We start from the raw sequence: 20,429 nt of genomic DNA on the forward strand, positions 1-20,429 counted from the left end.
AAGAAAGATGCAGAATGGGAGGCTCCACTCTCACTCCTGGCTTGCCGAACCTGGGCCCTCCTCCTAGAACTTTCTAAGTAAATGGAGAACGCTTACATGCGGGAAGGCTGTCGTCAGCCTCTCTTTCCTAAGAAACCACTCTGAGCCAGGCAGTGTCTGGGGCCAGTGGGCTGAGCAGAGCGTCGGGCCGGCTCCAAGAAGATGCCCTGACCTTCTGGTCTGTCCCCAGCAGGTGGCCGCGGACACAACCTCAGGATCCAAACCAGGAGGCTGGGTTGCCGCAAGCCACACCCGCTTGATTTCACACCTCAGAGAACGGCTCTCTTGACTTAAAACCTCGAGCTGTTGACTTCCCTGGTGGCACAGTGGTTAAGAATCCACCTGCCAATGCAGGGGACACAGGTTTGATCCCTGGTCCGGGAAGATGCCACAGGTCATGGAGCAACTAAGCCCATGCGCCACAACTACTGAGCTTGTGCTCTAAAGCCCGCAAGCCGCAACTACTGAGCCCATGTGCCACAACTACTGAAGCCTGCACGCCTAGAGCCTGTGCTCCATAACAAGAGAAGCCACTGCAATGAGAAACCTGCACATGATGAAAAGTAGCCCTGACTCTCCACAACTAGAGAGAGCTTGTGTGCAGCAACAAAGACCCAACACAGCCACAAATAAATAAAATTTAAAAAGTAAATTTAAATTGAAAAGGAAAACTCGAGCCGTGATGATGGCACTGAGAGGGACCACAGCTTGCCCGCGGGGGCCTAAGCACATCTCCTGCCTCCGCTGGGAAGGCAGACCTGGGCCCTGAGACGAGCACTAAGTGCTGGTCCAGGTCCCTCAGGGTCACGCGCCTGCCCCACAAGTCTGACCCCCAACCTGCCGCTGACCGCCCATGGCCTTCCTGTGCCCTTGGGCGCCCGCCCTCCCGCCTGGCCGTGGCCTCCTGGGTCTCGTTCCCTGGGAATCTGCCCCAGGGGGAGCTCTGGACAGAGGACAGGGAGAGAGACCTTTGTTCTCTGGTCCCAGGATGAGACTAAAACAAAGGCCACTAAAAACAAAACAAGGACCACGCCACGGATTTTGAAGTCACTCCTGACCTTCCCCTCCATGAACTTGAAGGTCGACCTGTTCCTTGAGGCTCCTGGGGAGGGAGCATGCCAGCCCCTGAGCCACACCATCCACGGCACTGAGAACCCAGGGGGAAACCACAGCCGTCGCTGGATTGGTTTCTGCCGTCCTGGGCTGCAGATGAACCCCGGACCATGGTCTGCGATGCAGGGCCTGGGTGAGGGGGTGGCTCCACACCCACTGCACTGGGCCACAGGTTTCCAGGGAATGGAGCTGGCTTCCCTGGAATCTGCCAGAATGGACAGAAGCACCCCAGCTTCCTCCTGCTCCCAGGTGTGTTTGTGCCCTCTTCCTGGCTGTGAGGTCAGGATCACCAAGAACCCTCTTCCTGGGAGACTTGGAGGAGAGGAGTGGATGTCCTGTGTTGGGGGCACATTCGGGGTGCACAGGGCAGCAGCAGCTCAGGGGGACTTTTCAGGGGGCTCCTGGGGCCGTGGTGCTTGGAAATCATCTGTTCTGAGGACGCATGGTCGCTCCCCTTCCCACCCAGCACGTGTTTGCTGAGTGCCTACTGTGTGCGAGCCGGCACAGGGGAGAAAGCGTCCGTCCCCCACTGTAACATCCAGGCTGGGCCCTGCCCACCCCAGCCACAGCCTCCAGCCCCCTTCCTGTCATCTCTCAGCCCTGCTCCAGCCGTGACCTCTTCCAGTGGCCCTTTGCCCCTAACACCCCGCCCCTTCATCTCCAACCCACCCGCCTGGCTCCCTGCCTTCAGGAAATGTCTTCACAAAATATGCGTGGTACCCACACACCTCTCCCCTGATCATCTCAGCCCTGGGGTGGGGTCGGGGTCTGTGGGGGACCTTGAATGTTCCTTGCAGCCTGAGTGGCTAATGTCGCCGGGGGCGGGTGGACACAGAGGGATGGTGCCTGGGCTTTGGAGACAATGCCACCTGGTGGCCAGGCCTGGGTATGGCAGTGAGGACCGAGTTTCACGTCTGCTCTGGGGCAGGACCCGCAGCAGAGCCCGTGCAATGAATAAGGGGGGGTGGAGGGGACCTGGGAGTGACGGGCAGTGGTCGGGCACACAAAAGAAACTGGCCCTTGAACAGTCTGCCGGCCTCAGGAATCCTCCCTGGGCCAAAAGGGGCTTCTGAGAAGTGCCTTAAAGTGCTGTTTTTAATCTCATTCACTACTGGCTGTTCACCCCCAAGGGGTTCACCAAGGTCACTGTTGTAAAGCGGGTGTCCCCTGCTCACCCGGACCTCTCTGAGGAGTGCAAACCAGGACTGGAGCCGGAGGGGCCGTGAGAGCCTGGAGCAGGTGTAGCTGGGGATGGGGCGGGTGTGCGAGGGCTAAGAAAATTGAGAGGCAGGGAGGGGTCACTCCAGGAGCCACAGCAGAGGGTCCAGCTCCCCGGATGGGGCTAAAGGCCCTTCTAGCTGCTCATCCGTGCCTGCAGCTCAGCAGCACATCTGGACTGTGCACCAAGGAAATGTCCTCTGTGGGGCCTGTTGGTTCACCCAACAAATATGTGAGGAGCAAGCACCTCCCCCGTGCTGGAACCTGGTCCAGGAATGAGGTGCCCGGGTCGGGGTGAGTGAGGTGCCTGTGCAGGCGCAGAGCTGGGTTGTGGGGAGGCAGGGGCAGCTTCTGCAGCCTGGGGCTCTGATAGGCCAAGAGGAAACAACTGCATGCGGCAGGGAAGCTCGCTGGGGCAGCTGGAAACCCAGCGAGGACCCGGGGAAAGGACCCCTTGGACACTGAGCCCCCCGTGGGCCCACAACAGAGAACCCAGTGAGGGCAGGTGAGCCCCAGGGAAAGGCTGTGCTGCTCGGTCCACAGTGGTAACTGCAGCCCTGCCAGGCCCAACCCTGAGCTCCAGGCCTGCAGGGCTCACTGTCCCCTGAAACCTCAGCGAGCCCAGCTGGAAGTGTGCACTGGCTGCCTCCCCCGCAGGCCTATCTGGCTGGTCCTCCCTGGGAGGGGGCAGGGAGGCCAAGGGCCCCCGCCCCTCAGTGTCCCCACAGGCCCGTGGGAAGGACCAGCTCAGGGCTCCAGTGCAGGACAGACCCACGCACTGGCCTTGGGGCCCATTAGCTTGACCCCAGGTGTCTGGGTAACTGGTCCTGTTTTGGTTCCACAGCTCTGAGCTCAGGAACACGCCTGCACCGAGCAGGGTAGCCAGGAGGCTGAGCGTGCTATCAGGGGTCTGTGGTGGTGCCCTCCCATCGCCGTGGGCCTCGCCGTGTGGGCACAGCGTGGACTGTAAGGCCTTCGGTTGGCAAAGGGCTCCCGGCTTGGATGCGGGATCCCCAAGTGTCTCCGGGCAGAAGCACACGGCCCAGGCCCTCACGCAGCAGCTGTTTGCACCCGCAATCGCACAGCTGTGCGTGCAGCCGTGGACCCTGACGTTGTGTGGAAGGTCACTGCTGATCTCTCTGCTGTGCGTGCTCACCCTGCAGGTAAGTGACCTTGATTTACCCAGACGGTGCCTAAGTGACGTGCTCTGCTCACCTGAACCTACCACAGACTTGTACCCAAGTGGTGGCCACACACCCAGTCCTGCCAAGTGCCACTTCCTCAGTCCACGCTGCAGGGAACCAGAGGGGTGCTGAGCCACCGTGCCCAAGCCGAGGGTCCACCCACAAGGCCAAGGGGCAGGAGGGGCCGGTTCGTCTGGGCAGCAACATAGCTGAGACCCTGGCTAGGGGCACAGTTGTGAGACAGCAGACCCTCCCTGTCGGGCTCATGAATCCAGCAGGTTTGTCCCTTGCAGCAGGCCCTCTGCCTCAGGAGGGGTGCCCAGCCGGGTGGGGACAACAGCCACAGGTGTCCACGCCTGACAAATTATTACCACCTGTGCAGCTCTGATGCGGGGGGGGGGGGGTTTCCCGCCGCATAAATCTACGACTCCACTCACAGATAATTCCTATCATTCAACCTTCTTTAAACTTCTACTTTGTAAATCTATACCTACGAAAAACCTCAGCTTCACTAACAGCACGGTCTAGATAAGAGACAGCCCTATACACTACTGATACTGCATGGAACACAGGTAACTAATGAGAACCTGCAGCACAGCACAGGGAACTCTACTCAGTGCTCTGGGGTCACCTGAATGGGAAGGAAATCCAAAAACGAGGGGATGTATGTGTACATACAGCTAACTCACTTTGCTGTGCAGCAGAAACTAACACAGCATTGTGAAGCAACTATACTCCAATAACAGCAAAGATGGCACCTGGATTCCACCACTCACCCCTGCACACCCCCAGCTGCCCCATCCCACCTTCTCTCGCCTATGACCCAGAACGACAGTCACACGTGCCTCTCACCGCGTCTGCAGGCCCCTCACTTTATTTCCCCAACCACCCAAATCGCCCAGCAGGGCTCCTTGGACAGAGTTGTCTCTAGGGCCACTGACGTGCGTGCCGCTTGGGCCCTCGGGTTGGCAGAGCTCTCCCACGCCCCAAATTAGGTGCTGCTGACACGTGCTGTTCCCCAAGCCTTCACCACAAGGTGGCCTTGCCTGGGCTGAGGGCAGTTCACTGACAATAAGCGCCCCAGGCCGCTTGTGCTCCATCACCACGGCTGGACCCCAAGTTAAAAGGTGCGCGTATAAACCTCCAGCGAGGACCTTAAGCGTTGGGAAAATGCCCTGGACCACACCTAGGCGACTGCTGCCCCTCTGTGGTCACACGCACACCCTGCAGGTCACCTGTGCACCGTAGTGGGTAAGATTCCCCATGGGGCCCACGGGGCCTGGGTGCATGCCCACTCTGGAGGGCACCTCCAGCTGCTGAAGGTGGGGTGGGGCCCCGGCGGCAGCCTCGGGGAGAGGCGCGGAGGGGACAAGGCAGGAGGGTCGGCCAGGAGCAGGAGGCCACAGTCCTGGTTGGTGGCTCAGACCTCTCCTCACAGAGCCACTGGCCCATGCACCTTGGAGGGTGTCCACAAATCACAAGTGTGGGATAAAGAGCAGGGAGCAGAGCGAGGAGATGGTGTTCTGGTCCCAATGCCATCACCACCCTCCCCAACCCTGACTCCATTCTGCTGCCTGGGGAGCCACCGCAGGTCCCGACTGTCCCCCCTCAGCAGATTGAAGCCTCCTCTGAGAGCAGTGTACCCACCAGAGACCCTTCTTCCCAGATGGTACAGACGGGCTCTCAAGAAGCTGTTTTGGAGGGAAGCAGTGTCCATCTCCCTGCCCCCCCCCACCCACCCTAGGGGCCCAGGTCAGGACAACTGCCAGCACCCCTGCCCCATCTGCCCCAGGAATGATGAGACACAGTCCACTGGAGAACAGCAGCCGCTGTAGTGTAGCTTGTTTTTATTTATGTCCACAAATATTTCAAAAAAATTACAAAATACTCAAATGGAGAGAACACAGAAGTCACAATTTCTGGGTGTCTACTCTGTTTACACTGTGTTATCTCATGGCAAACTACTCATATATACATTTAGCTTCAAGATATATATAAACGTAGCAAATCAGAATGTACACTCCGCTCTGCTGCCGCAGTGAAGTGAAGCTCAACCCAACGACAGTGAACAAGATACACATAAAACACGGAAAAGCAAAACAACTCCAAACGAAGGGAGGAAACCCAAAAGGAAACCAAGGGGTTGGGCTTCAAAGACACCGGGATGGTCTGGGGCCTCCTACACACCCTGTAGTTGACCCGGGTGAGGGTTTTGGGTTGTGGGTTTTTAAATGGAAGAATCTCAGTGCTTCACCTGGGGACGTGGGGAGAAAACCAAAACCTAATGAGAAAACGCCTTCAGACAGTTTTCAAGTACCAACTTCAAAGTACTTCATACTCTCTCTTCTTTGGAAAAACAGATGATAGAGAGAGGAGATGGAGAAGGTTTAACTGAACGGTAGGCATCACGTTCTACCGAAAGGGAAGAAAGGAAGGGCGGGCAGGCGGGGGCACCTGTGCAGGAGCAGGAGCGGCAGGAGCGGCCCGAGTCCAGCAGGAAGGGCCTGGCTCAAGGCGCGGAGCCCGCAGGGCGTGAGCCCGCCCCGGGGACACAAATGTACGCGGCCAACGCAGGTGATGACGGCGTTCATCTGAGCTCGCCTCCCCGCAAGGAGCTACAGTTAAGGCGGAAATGGAATGAGAGAAAACGAAAGAAAAAACCTACAAACATTTTCAACAGACAAAACAATCCTCTATCTGTCCCAACTAAAACCGGATGTGGTTTTCATAGACACTGGCAATGCCCTTGACACAGGTCTGAATCCAGAACCTGAATCTGAGCTAATACCTGCTGGTTTCTGAGTCAAAGCGTGAGCCTCTCGTCCCACCCCCTCTGCAGCTCTGCTCCTGGACGTGCTCCATGTCCACTGACCCCCAGGCGGGAACGCTTGCTGTCTGAAAACTCTTGCATGTGACCACTGCACATCACGGCAGAAAAAGCCCTCAAGATTGTGAGAGAAGAGGAACAGAAAAGGTCACGTCCCAGCAGAAAGCGTGATCAATAGGTGCAGAACGCCCCCCCTCCCCCCCTCTGCTCTGGAGAAAGTGCATCATGGGGCAACTAGAAAGCAGAGGCGGGCTCTCTGGGCTCCCTATGGAGGGGCCCCCTAGGTAGAGCTGCCTCCCACCCCACGTCCACAGCCATGACTCCTGTCCTGCTTCCAGGAGGAAGAGCAGGACACCGAGTATTTCCCGGTCCTACATGGATCCCTGTTCCCGGGTTAACACACAGGCTGCCACCCACAACCGGGCCAACTCCAGGACCTCCCTTGCTCCCAAGCAGCCGCGGGCTGTGGCAAGGGTGGCCTGGCCTCACCACGAGAAGATCCAAATGGCGACACACACGAAAAAGCCAATTTCTAACAGATTCCTTTGGCAAGCATATGTGCTGAGTGACTTGTAGGGAATCGTTTTCTTGACTTTCTAGAATCTTTATGAAATTGTCCAAGTATTAAAAAAAGGCAGTTCATCCAGAACAATCAAACGTGTGTGCACAGAAGTCTACAAGGAAATCTACAATGAGACACACAGAAACATGTGCTTTCAATCCCGCAGAGACAGAATGGGGGACGTTTAACTCTTGCTCTCCTGGTGCGAAAGAAGAGGTTCAAGCTTACAGATGTCTGCACCGCTGGCAAAGCACAAGCTGCAACAGACAGACGTGAAAACCAAAGCAGCAAAACAAAGAAACGGTTTGTAACATTGTCCCTGCAAACCCCTGGCTGCTCCCTGCTGCGCCCAAACCCAGTCCCAAGCTTTTGCCCGTTTGTAACTAGTGATGCCCATCTGTTCCCTTTAATTAAAGGGATAATTATATATAACTTTTTATTAAAAAATCAACTCTGTATTCTGTCAATAGCTGGTAGGAATTCACAATTAGTGACATGGCTGGAAAAAATAGATCAGAATAGTAGTTTGTGGAAGAAAAAAAAGGCTGTTCTAAAATTATTTATTTACAGACGTAAAAAGCCATGCGCAGAACTTCCTCAAATTATGAAGATTTCCTACAATGTATTAAAATAAAAGATTTTTTAAAAATTATAGCTCTTGGATTCCAAACTCATATGCTGCCTGTCTGCAAACCTTGTGGGTTCTGGAACACACGCAGCTGAGTGTGTCCGCACGCACAGTGAAGGGTGTGAACTGGATTCTAGCACCTACTGAAGAAACTAAGGAAGGAAAAGAAGAAGACTAAAGCCAAACCCCAAGACTGCAGGGGAGTTTTCCGAGTGTTCAGTCCAGTCCAGGCCTCTCTAAGTTTCTGGGGCTGTCATGCAGGGAGACCCAAACCGGCCTCAAGGAATCCTCTCTACAAACGGACACTAGTATGCTGATACGCTTTCAGTGGTGGGGCTTTAAATATATAAAGAAATCTTTAGAAGATATTCTTTTTGCTTTTGCAGCTCCTATTGTACGTAAAAAGTCCTGTTTCTCCCCCCAAGAACTGGGGTTTCCACAGCCAGCGTTAACAAATAAATAACTTATAACTGTTTGTCACCTTCTTTCTTCAGTCGACTGCAAAGAGAAAAAGAAAAAAAAAAAAAAAAAGGAGAAAGTGACAGGTATCAGGCTTGGCAGGCCCGCAGCTGCAGCCTCCACGCCCTGACACCCGCCCCCCACTCTCCCCTCCTCGGAGTCCCCCGAGGCCAGGCTCTGGTCACGTGCAGGCGGAGGGGGAGGAGTCTGACACATGTCGATATGGGGGGAACAGTGTGGGTGCAGCCGGGGGTCAGGGACCTGCAGGACTGGGGAGGTGGGAGCCTCGCCTCCCTCCCAGCCCCTCCCCACCTCACCTGTAATAATCTTCCTGACTGGGGAGGTGGCCGCCGTGCATGTGGGGGTGTCCATGCAGCCACTGCTGCTCCATGGCCAGCCTCTGCAGCTCGGCCGACTGGGCGTGCATGGCCTGCAGCTGGTGGGCCGCCGACATGGGGGGTGGGATGGCCCCAGGCAGGTCTCGGGGGTAGGGGGTGCCTGCCAAACGAAAGGGCCAGGAGGTGGCTGTCACAAGAGCCGGCAAGACTCCTCAGCGGGGACCCTCAGAGCAGAGCCCCTCCCCACCCCCACCCCTGGGGAGAGAGAAGTGCCGCCCCTGCACCCCGCCCTTGGGGCCCCCCTCCTCAGCCTACTGACTGGTCCTCAGAGGCCTGCCCTCAGCCCTCTTGTGAATTCGGCGCCTCTGCGATTCCGTCACGGCCCCCCACCGTCCGGCTCCTGTTGTGCATTTGCACTTCTCACGCCCAGCTCCCTGGGGGCAGGGGTCCCCCTGTTTTGTTCCCAGATACCCAACACCCCGCGCTGTGTGCTTAACACCCGACAAGTGAATGACCGCCCACCCGCTCTCCCCCGGACCCCTCCTTCCCCGGGTGCGTTGCTTACCAAACACTGGATGACGAAGCATCTCGTGCTCGTGGGGGGGCTGTCCAAGCAGAGGGTTGGGGAGGGTGCCAGGGGGGTAGGGGAAGCGAGCCAGGTGAGGGCCAGCGGTCAGGGGGTCGACCAGCGGGTGAACGGGGCCTGCGGAACCTGGAAATGGGGCAGAAGTGCAGATGCAGGCAGCGCAGGGCTCAGGGGCCTCCCGCTGTTTGCCCTCCTCGGTGGTAGTTCCCAGGGACTTCTTCCTCTCCACGGTGGCGTCTGGTCACCAGGGCCACCAACAACCCTGACCCAAAGTGGCCACTGCCCTTCCCCCGCCGCCCCGCACCTGCAGTGGACCTCCAGGAAGTGACAAAGCGGAGAGCTGACGCTTATTCCTCCCCCCCACAGGCAGAGTCTCCCCTGGCCTACTGGCCCAGGCCCCCTGTGCCTCAAGGTCCACAGGAACCACACGGTCGCTCCAGCCCTGCCCCAGCCAGTGTCCCTCTTCCAGGCTGCAGCTGGACTAGCACCTTCCCCAGGATGGCCTCCCTGGTCCTTCACCCATAGGACCCAAAGGAGGCCAGCAGAGGGGGCACTGCTGGACGGGGGTGCACCAAGCTCCACTCTCAGCTGGCAGCAGACCCCTCAGCAGCCCCCAGACGTCCTCTGCCCTTGCTCCCTGGAGTCAACCCTCCCTGGCCCTCTGTGCTCACGACCTCAGCGGGGCGGGGGTGCGGGTCTGGCTTGGTTTCCCTCCAGAACACCAACCGCTCTCCACCAGCTGAGACACGTGTATCCACTGGCCCCCAGATTTGGGAGGGAAATGTGGCCGGGATGCTGCCGGCATCCACAGCTGTGCCTGGCACAACAAGCAAACGCGTGTGGCGTGAACGAAGCCGGCGGGACCACAGCACACCTGCTGACCACACAAGGCTCAACAGGCCCAGACCAGGTGGCATGGAGGTACCAGATGCTGGGACCACAGGTAGGAAACCAGGGACTGCCCTCCCTTCCTTTGGGGCCCACTCTGTCCATCGTCCTGCTCCCAGCACAGGCACCTGCCTGGGGCCCCCTCAGCAGGCCCTGTCCCCCCGACCCTGTCCAGCTGGTCTGCAGAACCACCCAGGAAGTGGGGCTCCAGTTGGGCCTGTCTTGGACTCAGGCCAGCCTGTACCTCCAGCCGGCTGGTCAGTAGGCCTTCAGGAGCTCTTGCTCCCGGACTGGACAGGATTGGGTGGCCCTGGCCAGGTAAGTCAGCTCAAAGCCAGCAGAAGCCCAAGCCCCGCTCCCCGAGGGGAAACAGACAAGTTTTCACTCGATGACCACCACATTCTTCCTGGGGGCCCTGCCTCCTGCCCTCGACCTGTCCCAGCGAGCACAGGCCGCTCCCTGGCCCACCACAGGGACAGGGACAGGAACTGAAGCTTTATCATGAGGCCGGGAGCATTAGGTCCCAGGGTGACTTGGCTTTCTGGGGACTCGCGGCTCTGGAGAGCCGAGGGGCGGAGCAGAGACAAAGGTGCCCTGGGTGGACACCGGGTATCCCAACACCTGCCGGGAGCTGGCAATCTGTGCCCCGAGACAGCGGCCCTGTCCGAGGCCCGCACCTGCACCGCACCAGAGTCTGACCTGCAGCCCTTGGAGAGCCCAGGAGGGGTGCCCACCTTGGTGGAGGGGGTCCTGCTGGTGGAGGTGGAGGTGCGAGTGGATGTGGGAGTGCTGGTGGTGGTGCGGGGTCACGTTGAACATCTGCAGCCGCGCTAGGGGGTCGCTGGTCAGCGAGGCCATGCGCTCCGCGTGGATGCGCTCGGCCGCCAGTCTGTCCGGGTAGCTCATTTCGGGCCGCAGCTGGGGGCCAGCTAGGGCCAGTCTCTCCCTCTCCAAGGGGTTCAGGCCGGGGTGGAAAGACGCGAAAGGGTGGGGGCCGGCGGCGGGGGGGATGGTGAGGGCGCCGTGCCGTGCGAAGCGCTCCATGGGGTTGGCGGCCGGGTGCAGGGGATCCAGCTCCGGGGGCTTCACCTCGAAGCCCGGCTTCATTCGCTCCCGCAGCTCGCGCTCCCGTATCTCGCGCTCGCGAATCTCACGCTCGCGGAGCTCCCGCTCGCGGATGGTGGGGTCCACGTTGTAGAGGCCGGGCATGTGGTAGGCCAGCAGCGGGTCGGTGGGGTTGAGGGGCACGTAGAAGGGGTGGTTGCGGTTGGTGGGCGACATGACGTGGGGCCGGGCGTACTCGCTCAGAGTCCGGAGGGCCGGTGTGTCCGGCCCGATGTACGGGGGCACGGCCGCGATGGTGGTGGGCGGGGGCTCGAAGGACGTCCGCATGTGGCCGGGACCCCCCAGCTGGGGGTCGCTGAGGCGGCCTTCGTGCGCCGAGCTGGACGCCTTCTGCAAAAGGAACGAGGCCGTGAGGGGTGGGCGCCCCCCGCCCCACCCCAGCCGCGATCCAGACCCTGTTGTGACGGGGGAACCGCGGCCCAGCCCGGCCCGCGTGTCCAGGACACAGAGCCAACACGGTGGGTGCTGGCGGAAAGCAAGGGGTGGCGCCCCCCGGTGGGGACCCGCCCTCGGGAGCCCCGGAGCAGGCCTCCCGCCAGACTCACGGCGGCGCGCTCCGCCTCCCGCTCGCGCTCGCGCTCGCGTTCCCGCTCCTTCTCCTTCTCCTTCTCCCGCTCACGCTCCTCTCGCGCCTTCTGTTCGGCCTCCCGCTTGGCCTTCTCGATGGCCTCCTCCCTCTTCTTGGCCAGTTTGGATCCCGCCAGAGGCATGAAGTACAGGTCTGTCCGCGCACACGAGTTGTAACCCCGGTCCAGATGCTTGTAGAACCTAAAAACGGCCCCGTGTCTTGCTGGGGTCCCTGCCGGGGCCACAGCTGCCCAGCCGTCCCCGCCCCAGATGTGTCCAGATTCCCGGGGACCCGTACCTGGCGGACTGGCTGGCGTGGCTGGGGGTGTCCACCACCGTGGGCTCGGGGGACGGGCTCCGAGGCGGGGGAGGGGGGCTCTCGGGCTCCTCCGTGTCGTCCAGAGCCTCTTCCTTGATCTGGACCGTGGGGAGTGGGCAGGCTGCCCCCCCAGCTATGCTGCCTCCCGCAGACACAGCAGCAGAGCAGGGCGGCTGGGCCGAGGGGCCGGGTCCCGCCGGAGGGGTGGAGGTGGAGGGGCAGGTTGGAGGGGTGATGGGAGGAGGGCCCCCCGGGACAAAGGGGTGTTGAGCAAATGGGGGCTGGGGGGGCACCTGGTGGAGGCCCGCGGGAGGGTGGGAGGCAGTGGCCGGGGGCAGGCTCTGGCTCTGGGTCAGCACGGGGGGCTGGGCGGGGGAGGAGGGCAGAGGCTGGCTCTGGGGCATGAGCTGCAGGGGAGGGGGGTGGGCTGAGGGCGGGTGGTGTGTGGACAGGGAGCTCAGGGGCTTCAGGGCTGGAGGGGGAGGGAGGTTGGCATTCATGGAGAAGGGCGAGGGCCCCGAGAGGTGAGGTGGGTGCTTGTGGGCCTGGGGTGCCGGCAGCTGGGGGATGGGCGTGGTGGGTGGGGGCTTGATGTGCGGCATGGCCAAGGGCGCTGGGGGCAGCGGCTGCTCCCGAGGGGGCTGCTGGGTCTGCAACGCTGACTGAGAGGCAGGGGGCTGCAGGGAGGCGTGAGGGTGGGCTGCCGCCTGGGAGACCTGGGGAGGGAGACCAAAGGGCTGCGGGGGGCCTGGGTGCTGCAGCAGGGGCCCGGCCTGGAGGCCGTGAGGCCCGGGCGGGCCCTGACTGTGCAGGGGCGGCTGGGCATGAGGTGGGCCGGGGGTCTGGCTGGCTGGCCCGGTCAGAGGCTGCAGCGGGGGGTGTGGAGAGGGCAGCCGCTGCGGGTGGAGGGCAGGCGTCTGCTGGATGTGGGTGTGGGGGGCAGGAGCCGAGGGGGCCTGCGGCTGGATGGGGGGCTGGGAGGCCGAGGGGGAGCCCTGTGGTGGGGCAGCGGCGGTGGGCGCGGGCCCCGGTGTGGGAAGCTGGGTGGTCCCCGGGGGAGCCGAGGAGGGAGCTGCAGGGGCCCCACTGGAAGCCTGCAAGGCAGGGGGCTGGGCCTGCAGCACCTGCTGCTGGGCCGAGGAGTCTGAGTCACTCTCGTTGTCCTGGGGGCTGGGGATGCTGGGGGACGTGCTGCGATTGTCCTGGTCGATGTCTTTGGGGTCGCTGCTGCCCTCATCGTTGACGCTGCGGCTGTCCGAGCTCTCTCCCTCGCCTTCGGATGGCGAGTTGGGCCGGCTGATCTCCTAGGGCCAGAGCAGGGAGGATGGAAGCTCTAGGGGGGCTGGGCACCCTCTGCCCTGCCACACAGTGAGGTTGGGCAGATGGGGCAGCAAGCGTGGCTCCCAGACCACAGGTCCTGCCCTGGCCCGGCGGCTCTCTAGGCAACACCCCTCCCCCACCCAGGGGAAAAGGACACGGCCACTGCCCCTGCCCAGGGAGAATCCTGCCTGGGGCGTCTCAAGGGATATGAACTGCCGGCTGTGGTCCACGGGGCTCAGCCACAAACCTCACCTGGGTTTTCGTCTTCTTGGAGCTGGTCCTGTCGGCCTCATCCGTATCAGAGGCCACCTTTTCCCGCTGCCGCTTGGTGCTCTTAAGAGGGGACGAGGCTTCCTCCTTCACCTTCTGTGGCAAGAAAGCCCATGAGAAGCCTCAGGCCAGGGAGGATGGCCCGGCAGCCTCGGGGGAGTGACAACTGCTTGCTGACACCTGGTCCCCGCACGCCACGCTCCACCCCACAAACAAGAAAGCTCTGGAAAGGCCCAGTGGGGCCAGGAAGGAACAAGTATCTGGGGATGGGAAACTGAAGGCAGAAGTGGCCCCAAATGTCCGTGCTGGGAGCCGCGTGGAGCCCCTTCTCCAGGTCCCCATCTGCAGCCCCAGGCAGAGGCACTGCTGGTGCCTGGGAGTCTCCACGAAATGACTGAGGGACACGGGGCAGCTGAGCAACGACTCCAGCTCCCCCCAACCCACCCCAGCGCCTCACCTTGGCCGACTTCTTCACCGTCTCTGCTTTGCTGTCGTTGCTGGAGGTGCTGGCGGCGCTGGGGGAGTTCCGGCCGCTGGAGCGGATGTCCTCGTTGATGGGCGAGGCGCGACCATCAGGGCTGGCTGGCTGCTTCTTCCGACCACTGCGCAGTGTAGACATCTGCCCACCCAATCGGAGGCTGGTGAGACTGGACCCCAGTCCCCCTGCGGGCCACCTGAGCCCAGCTCCCATGCGGAGCCTCCAGAACAGGCCCACCCACGGCCTTGTGGCAAATCCCAGCCCCCCACAAACCACAGGCCCTCCTGGCTGTCCCCTGCTGCACGGGGGTCAGCATGGAGCAAAGGAAGGAGGGGTGAACGAGTGGGTTTACGTGAAAAAGAGAGCAATTCTCAGCTTAAAGCTGAAGCACTCCTCTCCAGGGATGGTCCTGAACGGCATGAGCTGGAGGCGAGCAAGACTGTCTGAGGGCAGAGTCGGGAGGGCACCTGCTCTGCGAGTTCCCCCGAGGGACAGTTACACCTAACGTCACCTCACCCCTGTTGCTTCCGCCGTGTACCTGCCCACTCCCCCCACTAGATCCAAACACACACACACTTGCTGACTTCTTCCATAGGATGGGAAGTGACCCAAACAGACGAGCTGTTAAATGAGGCAGCTCAGCCCCTGAAAGCACCAGGCCCACGGCACATGTCTGCAAAGCCACAGGGGCTCGGAGAGACGCGGTCAGCAACTCACATGGGCCCACCAGCTCCCCAAGGAGGATGCAAGGGAAGGAGAGAACTGAGGGCTCTTCCCAGCCCACAGGCAAAGCTAATGCCTTCATCATTTCTCCTTCAGAGGTCTGTTTCTCCACCTAAAACGAAACCCTTCCCATCCTCCTCCTGATGGGTACAAGCCCCCAGCCTGCTAGGAACCAGGAGAGGCGGGCTGGCTGCCTGGCCGCAGGACTCACCGAGCCACGACTCCGCCGTGTCCTCATGCTATGTTTCCCACTGAGCCCATCGTCTTCCTCTTTGACAGGTTTGAACATAAATGGTGGGGGGTCCACGGGCTTCTCGATGGGGGGGAGCTCGCCGTATTTCTTGAAGTGGATGCGGCAGTCTGTACAGAGCAGAATGTTCTCCCGGCCCCCGTGGTGCCAGTCTTTGGAGGCTGCGTGAGGAGAGAGGGGTGGGGTGCTGACCTCAAAAACCAGTGTCCTTGGGGACAGACATCCAAGCAGGGAGGCCCTTCTACGGGCTCGGCCGACCCTGGTGCCATGAGAACCAGGCAGCACTGGGCTTGGACAGACACCTGTCACTTAAGCAGCTCAGGTGCTAGTGTCGCCCTGCTCTCTCCCTGAAGGGAGAGGACTTCAGGACTACCCACCACCTTGGCCTCATCTCAGGAGACCCAGGAAGAGCTGGCAGCAGGCTCCCAGGAAGCACAGGCCCCGACCTTGAGCAAGTGTGTCCTACCACTGGTCAGCACTCCATCCTGAATGCTAACAGGAGAGTCAAGTAAAACAAAGATCTTCAACTTTCTAAGTAACCCTAAAGACAGTGCAAATGTCAAGTCAATGACTGTGCTGACAGGTCTCCAGTTCAATTCCCCAAACATCCAGAACCCGGAAGTGCCCAAGCCTGGCTGCTCCAGCGAGGGCCCCCGCTGTCCACGGAGCCCCACTTACTGGTGGTGAAGCAGTGGCGGCAGGCGTACCCCTTCAGCTCCTGCTCGCTGTCCTCACTGTCGAAGTCATCCTCACTGGCTGAACTCAGGTCCACTGGGCATGACGGGCACACAACGGGGGGTGGAGGGGGACAACACACACACCATCACCACAGTGCTCGGCCAAGACTGGGACCACCTGCCACCTCTGAGCCAACGGCGAGAGTGGCCCAGCAGGCCGGGTAGAGCAGAGTTCACAATGGACCCCTCTGAATTTCTCAGGGCCAGTCCCTGGAACGAAGATCATGTGCGAGGGGTGGTACCCAAGGGTCTGCCCTGCCACTCCGGGGGTCTGCTGTCACGCCTCTGGGGCAGCTGGCACTGATGCCCACAACCGGTGGATGTGGGCGGGGCGACGTGCACCAGGGATGCCCTCCCTACCATCCTGAGGAATTCCTCTCATCAAGTCTGAGCCCCTCCAGCCCTCCTGGATTATCTCCTGTTTGCATGAGCAACATAAGCGACTCTGAGCCTGGTGCCCTGGGCCAGGGCAGAACCATAAGCCACTACTCTAGATCTCAAGGTTAAGAAGGTGTGGGCTTCACAGTCATATCAAATAGCAAGTCACATGGGACCAAGAGGAGGATCTCAGTAAAGTAGGAGAAAAAAGAAGACAATGTAAATCTGACTGTATTCTGACCAAGTGCAGTGCTTCGTCTGCCAAGGGAAAACATCCTCTGAAGTCATCAAATGCCTCAGGCTAAGGCCAAGACCTACCTTTTTATAAAAAATTATGATGTTGAGTTTTAGAAAAATCTAAATGTACATATAGTGTGTAAAACTCTCCTTACCGAATCCCTCAAGTCAGTGAGACATTTAAGTCAGGCTTCACACAACACACACACACGTTATGCTTAGGACACACACACACACACACACACACACACGTTATGCTTAGGACGCCTGTGAGAGCAGGCCCACCCAGAGCTGGGACACGTGAGCATGTGGCCGCGTGTGCAAAGCCCCCACTTACAGAATTCACTGGACGGGGGTCTGGAGGGCGTGTTGACGGGCGTGGACGCAGTGCGGGTCTTAATCCTCCTGAACACAGCCTGCCTGCGGTGCCTGCGGTGCGCCCGGGAGCTGGCCGCTTCAGGGGTTTTCTTCCAGTAGTAATAAAAGGTGATCAGTTCTCCCTGCAAGAAAGAAGGGCTGGCTGTGAGGGTGGCGCCCCCGCCCCAGCACAGCCCCTCGCGCTGGGAGCAGAGGCTGGCTTTACGACAGCTGTCCTAGAGGCCTGGGCTCACTCAAGACACACCTGCGGAGCTGCCCATGAGCTGGGCCGGGGGGGCCTGTCCCGCCAGCCCTGTGGAGTGTAACCTCCGCACATCAGGAACACTCATCCACTCAACAGGTATCTGCTGGGCGCCCAGGATGTGCAGCCGCTACCGCCGTTCTAAGCACTGGAGGTGCACCAATAAACCATCAACAGACAGGAAGACCCCTACCCTCCCGTGGTCTGTGCATGTGCGTACACAGCACTCTAATGAGTCCACAGAGGGGTGACAGGGAAACGCCCAGCCAGTTAGGCCATTCCAGAAACAACCAAAGCAAACAACCGAGGTGGCAGGCACAGGGGCCAGGAAGAAGGTCGGGAGGAACAGACCCCAAACCCAGGAAAACCACTCCACAGCCTCCGCCCCAGCCCACCCCAGACTCGCCTGAAAGGACATGTCAGCAGGTCAGTGCTTAAGGCCAAAGGAGCCCCTCCTCTCATGGGTGGCCCAAAAGAAAGGGAGGCAAGTAGACATGAGTCCAAGTGCAACTTTAAAAAGAAAGGGTACTTCTGGCATTCTCAGCCCCAAGGGGCTCAACGGGCACACTGCACGTGTATACACACACACACACACACGCACACGCACACACGCTGGGGGTGGGGGGGTGGCGGCAGAGGGCCACATGACGTGTTCCACTAACCCTGGCTGACAAAAGACCGATTTCTCAACACAAACACCCCAAGATAAAGCATCTCTACTTAGAATATTTAAGAAACAGTTAACACAGCGAGAAAGCCTGATCTTCCCTACTGAATCAGTTCCGTACCAAGTCAGTTAAACTGACAGACTGTACCTTGGGATGTCTCCCTTGGCTCGGGTTGGGGGGGGGTGGCCTGCATCTGAGGGTGGGAGCTACTTGGCCAGAGCCCACTCTGCCCCATGGCAGGCGCTCTGCCTTGTGAATGCAGGAGCCAAAGAAGAGAACCAAAGGTTCTGTCCTCCAGTGCCCTGAGGTCCAGCTACAAAGACCAGCGTTGAGGAGATGGAACGAGACGAAGCGAAGGTACCAAGCAGCGAACTCCTGTGACTAACGGAGCGTCCAGTCAGACGAGGTTTCACTGAGAACACCCCCAGAAGGAAGGGCCGGGGAGCCCAGGGGCAAGTAAGCTGGCAGAGGAGCAGGCGGACTCGAGGTGGGGCCTTGCGGAAGCCATTTCAGGTGACACGTGTGCTGAGCGCTCATTACTGAGAGCTGGATTCTTTGTCTGCACTTTCCAAGACGTAGAAAGAACCACAGCTGTCGTCAGATCCTTAAAGGACCTGTGACTCAAGCACTGCTGCCTGGCTCCCACCAGCCTACAGCCTGCATCCCTTGGAGCTGCGGCTGGGCTTCAGTCTTTCCAAGCACCACGGAACAAAATGCTAGTGACTGCCAGTGTGTAAGAGATGAAGCATGACCCCAGGCCAAGGAGGCCAGGAGCCAGCCACCAAGGTCGCGTCCCACCCCCTTCTCAGTTCCAGGAGACAGCATGGGAGCAGGAAGGGAAAACGCAGGGGCTGCCCTTGGACCGCCGCCTTGTTTGCAGACGGTCCCCGGGTGCGTGCAGCATCCCGAGCCCCTGGGGTCACGACCGGAGAGCAAGCGCAGCTCCTGACTCTCTACTTCCTGCCTTCCTGACTTGGAAAGTCATTTATTGATACTGATCTTCTGCTGTTGGCTGGCTGGAGGACACAGACACAAGAATTCACTAGGGGATTAAGAGACCTGTGCTGACATGAAAGTGACCTGGCTCTGGTTGTCCTATGAGAAAACACAGAAGCCAAGGCAGGCCATTGTCAGCCTTCAAACACTGTGTCCAAGTGGCATGCTTCATCCGTTCAAAAGGGCAGCTGGTGCAGTAAATCACAGCCCTGATCCCAGGGCTGGAAAAAAGGAGAAAACCCAAAGTGATTCCTCCCACCTCCTCCTTTAGCTGAAGCTGTTTTAGGGGCCAAGGGTGACAGAGGTCTGGGATGTGGGGAAAGGTGAAGCTGCAGGAGGTGGAAGGAAAGAAAGATGGGAGAGAAAGCTGGAGGGGAGGCACGACCACCAGGGTCTCTGTCACACCTCGGTCTGACGTGAAGGCTGTGAGTAAGAGCTGCCCCGACGTTTCTGCACAGCCCTGGTCCATGTGCCCCACTGACTCACACAGTTACAAGGAATCATTTATACTTCTCAAATGTGAATGTTCTGAAAGAGTTTCACATGGTATTGAAAGATGGTGTAACTTGCAGATTCAAATAGGGGAAGCCAGAGGTCAGGCCCGGCATCAGACGCCAGACAGAAAAAAGACTCAAGAAAAGCCCAGGTTCACAATTTAAATCTTTACTCCCACACCGTGTCCTCCTTCAGTACGTGAGAAAGATCAGGACGGACGGACGGAGACACACACACACACACACACACACACACACACACACACACACACACACACACACACAAACACACACACACACACACACACACACACACACACACACACACACACACACACACACACACACACACCTGATAAATATCAACTTTTTGTCAACCTTAAGTAACAGCTTTTTAAACAAGGAGCCCAGAACAGATTCCGTCATCTGAGTAACAAGGGTCAAAATGACCACGCCTGAAGGATTGTTGATGTTAAAATGAAAGAATGTAAATTTTAAGATTCGGGAAGATAGGGGAGTGACAAGAAATGTCACACTGCTGGTGGAAATGTAAAATGGTCACACCACTCTAAAACTGGCAGTTCTTAGAAAGCCAAGCGTGTACCATACGACCTAGCAATTGATTCCATTCCTAGGTGTTTACACGAAAGGAATAAAAACATATGTGCAGGGACTTCCTAGGTGGCACAGTGGGTAAGAATCCGCCTGCCAATGCAGGGGACACGGATTTGATCCCTACCCCAGGAAGATACCACATGCTGCGGAGCAGCTAAGCCTGTGCGTCACAACCATTGAGCCTGCGCTCTAGAGCCCGTGTGCCACAACTACTGAAACCCACGCGCCTAGAGCCCGTGCTCCGCCACAAGAGAGGCCATCGCAATGAGAAGCCTGCGCGCCACAATGAAAAGTAGCCCCCACTCACCGCAACTAGAGAAAGCCTGTGTGCAGCAACGAAGACCCAACACAGCCAATTAAATAAACAAATATATGTGCACACAAAGACTTTTACACAAGTGTTCATACAAACTGTACTCTTCACAGACAAAAACTGGGACCAATCCAGATAGCCCCTCAATGGGAGAAGGGACAAACCTATGATGGAACACCTACTCACACAAATACTACTCGGCAGTAAAAAGGGGCAAACTACTTACTGACACGCGCAACCAACAGACGCATCTCAGAGATGTCGTGTTGGACGAAAGGGCCAAACACAAAGGTGCACACATGTTGTATGGCGCCACTCTACAGAGTCACGGGGAGTATAAGAGTGGCTGTCTGGAGTGTGGAGCTGAGGGGGGCAACCGCCTACAAAGGATCTGAGGAGCTCTCTCGGGGTGATGGGACTTCTATAAATTCTGGTGTTACGTGGATGTATACAGCTGTCAAAACTCACTGAACGTGTG

The 20,429-nt window shown here is 59.0% G+C and overlaps 1 protein-coding gene across 9 annotated transcripts in view; it reads right to left on the bottom strand.

Moving 5' to 3' along the window:
- Positions 1-5,364: 5,364 nt before the first annotated feature.
- The window catches only part of RERE (arginine-glutamic acid dipeptide repeats), a 410,456-nt gene continuing 395,391 nt past the window's right edge, over positions 5,365-20,429 (bottom strand). For all 9 annotated transcript variants that reach the window (XM_057695312.1, XM_057695296.1, XM_057695303.1 and 6 more), the window contains 11 exons: positions 16,584-16,746; positions 15,573-15,665; positions 14,856-15,055; positions 13,901-14,062; positions 13,426-13,539; positions 11,833-13,157; positions 11,513-11,735; positions 10,577-11,297; positions 8,934-9,080; positions 8,348-8,528; positions 5,365-8,069 (listed from right to left, as the gene is read on the bottom strand). In XM_057695312.1, the coding sequence (XP_057551295.1) occupies positions 8,036-8,069; positions 8,348-8,528; positions 8,934-9,080; positions 10,577-11,297; positions 11,513-11,735; positions 11,833-13,157; positions 13,426-13,539; positions 13,901-14,062; positions 14,856-15,055; positions 15,573-15,665; positions 16,584-16,746 (3,363 nt within the window). In that variant the 3' untranslated portion in view covers positions 5,365-8,035. The remainder of the gene's footprint in view (positions 8,070-8,347; positions 8,529-8,933; positions 9,081-10,576; positions 11,298-11,512; positions 11,736-11,832; positions 13,158-13,425; positions 13,540-13,900; positions 14,063-14,855; positions 15,056-15,572; positions 15,666-16,583; positions 16,747-20,429) is intronic.

This window comes from Hippopotamus amphibius, chromosome 1, assembly GCF_030028045.1.
Source record: "Hippopotamus amphibius kiboko isolate mHipAmp2 chromosome 1, mHipAmp2.hap2, whole genome shotgun sequence".
Taxonomy (NCBI): domain Eukaryota; kingdom Metazoa; phylum Chordata; class Mammalia; order Artiodactyla; family Hippopotamidae; genus Hippopotamus; species Hippopotamus amphibius.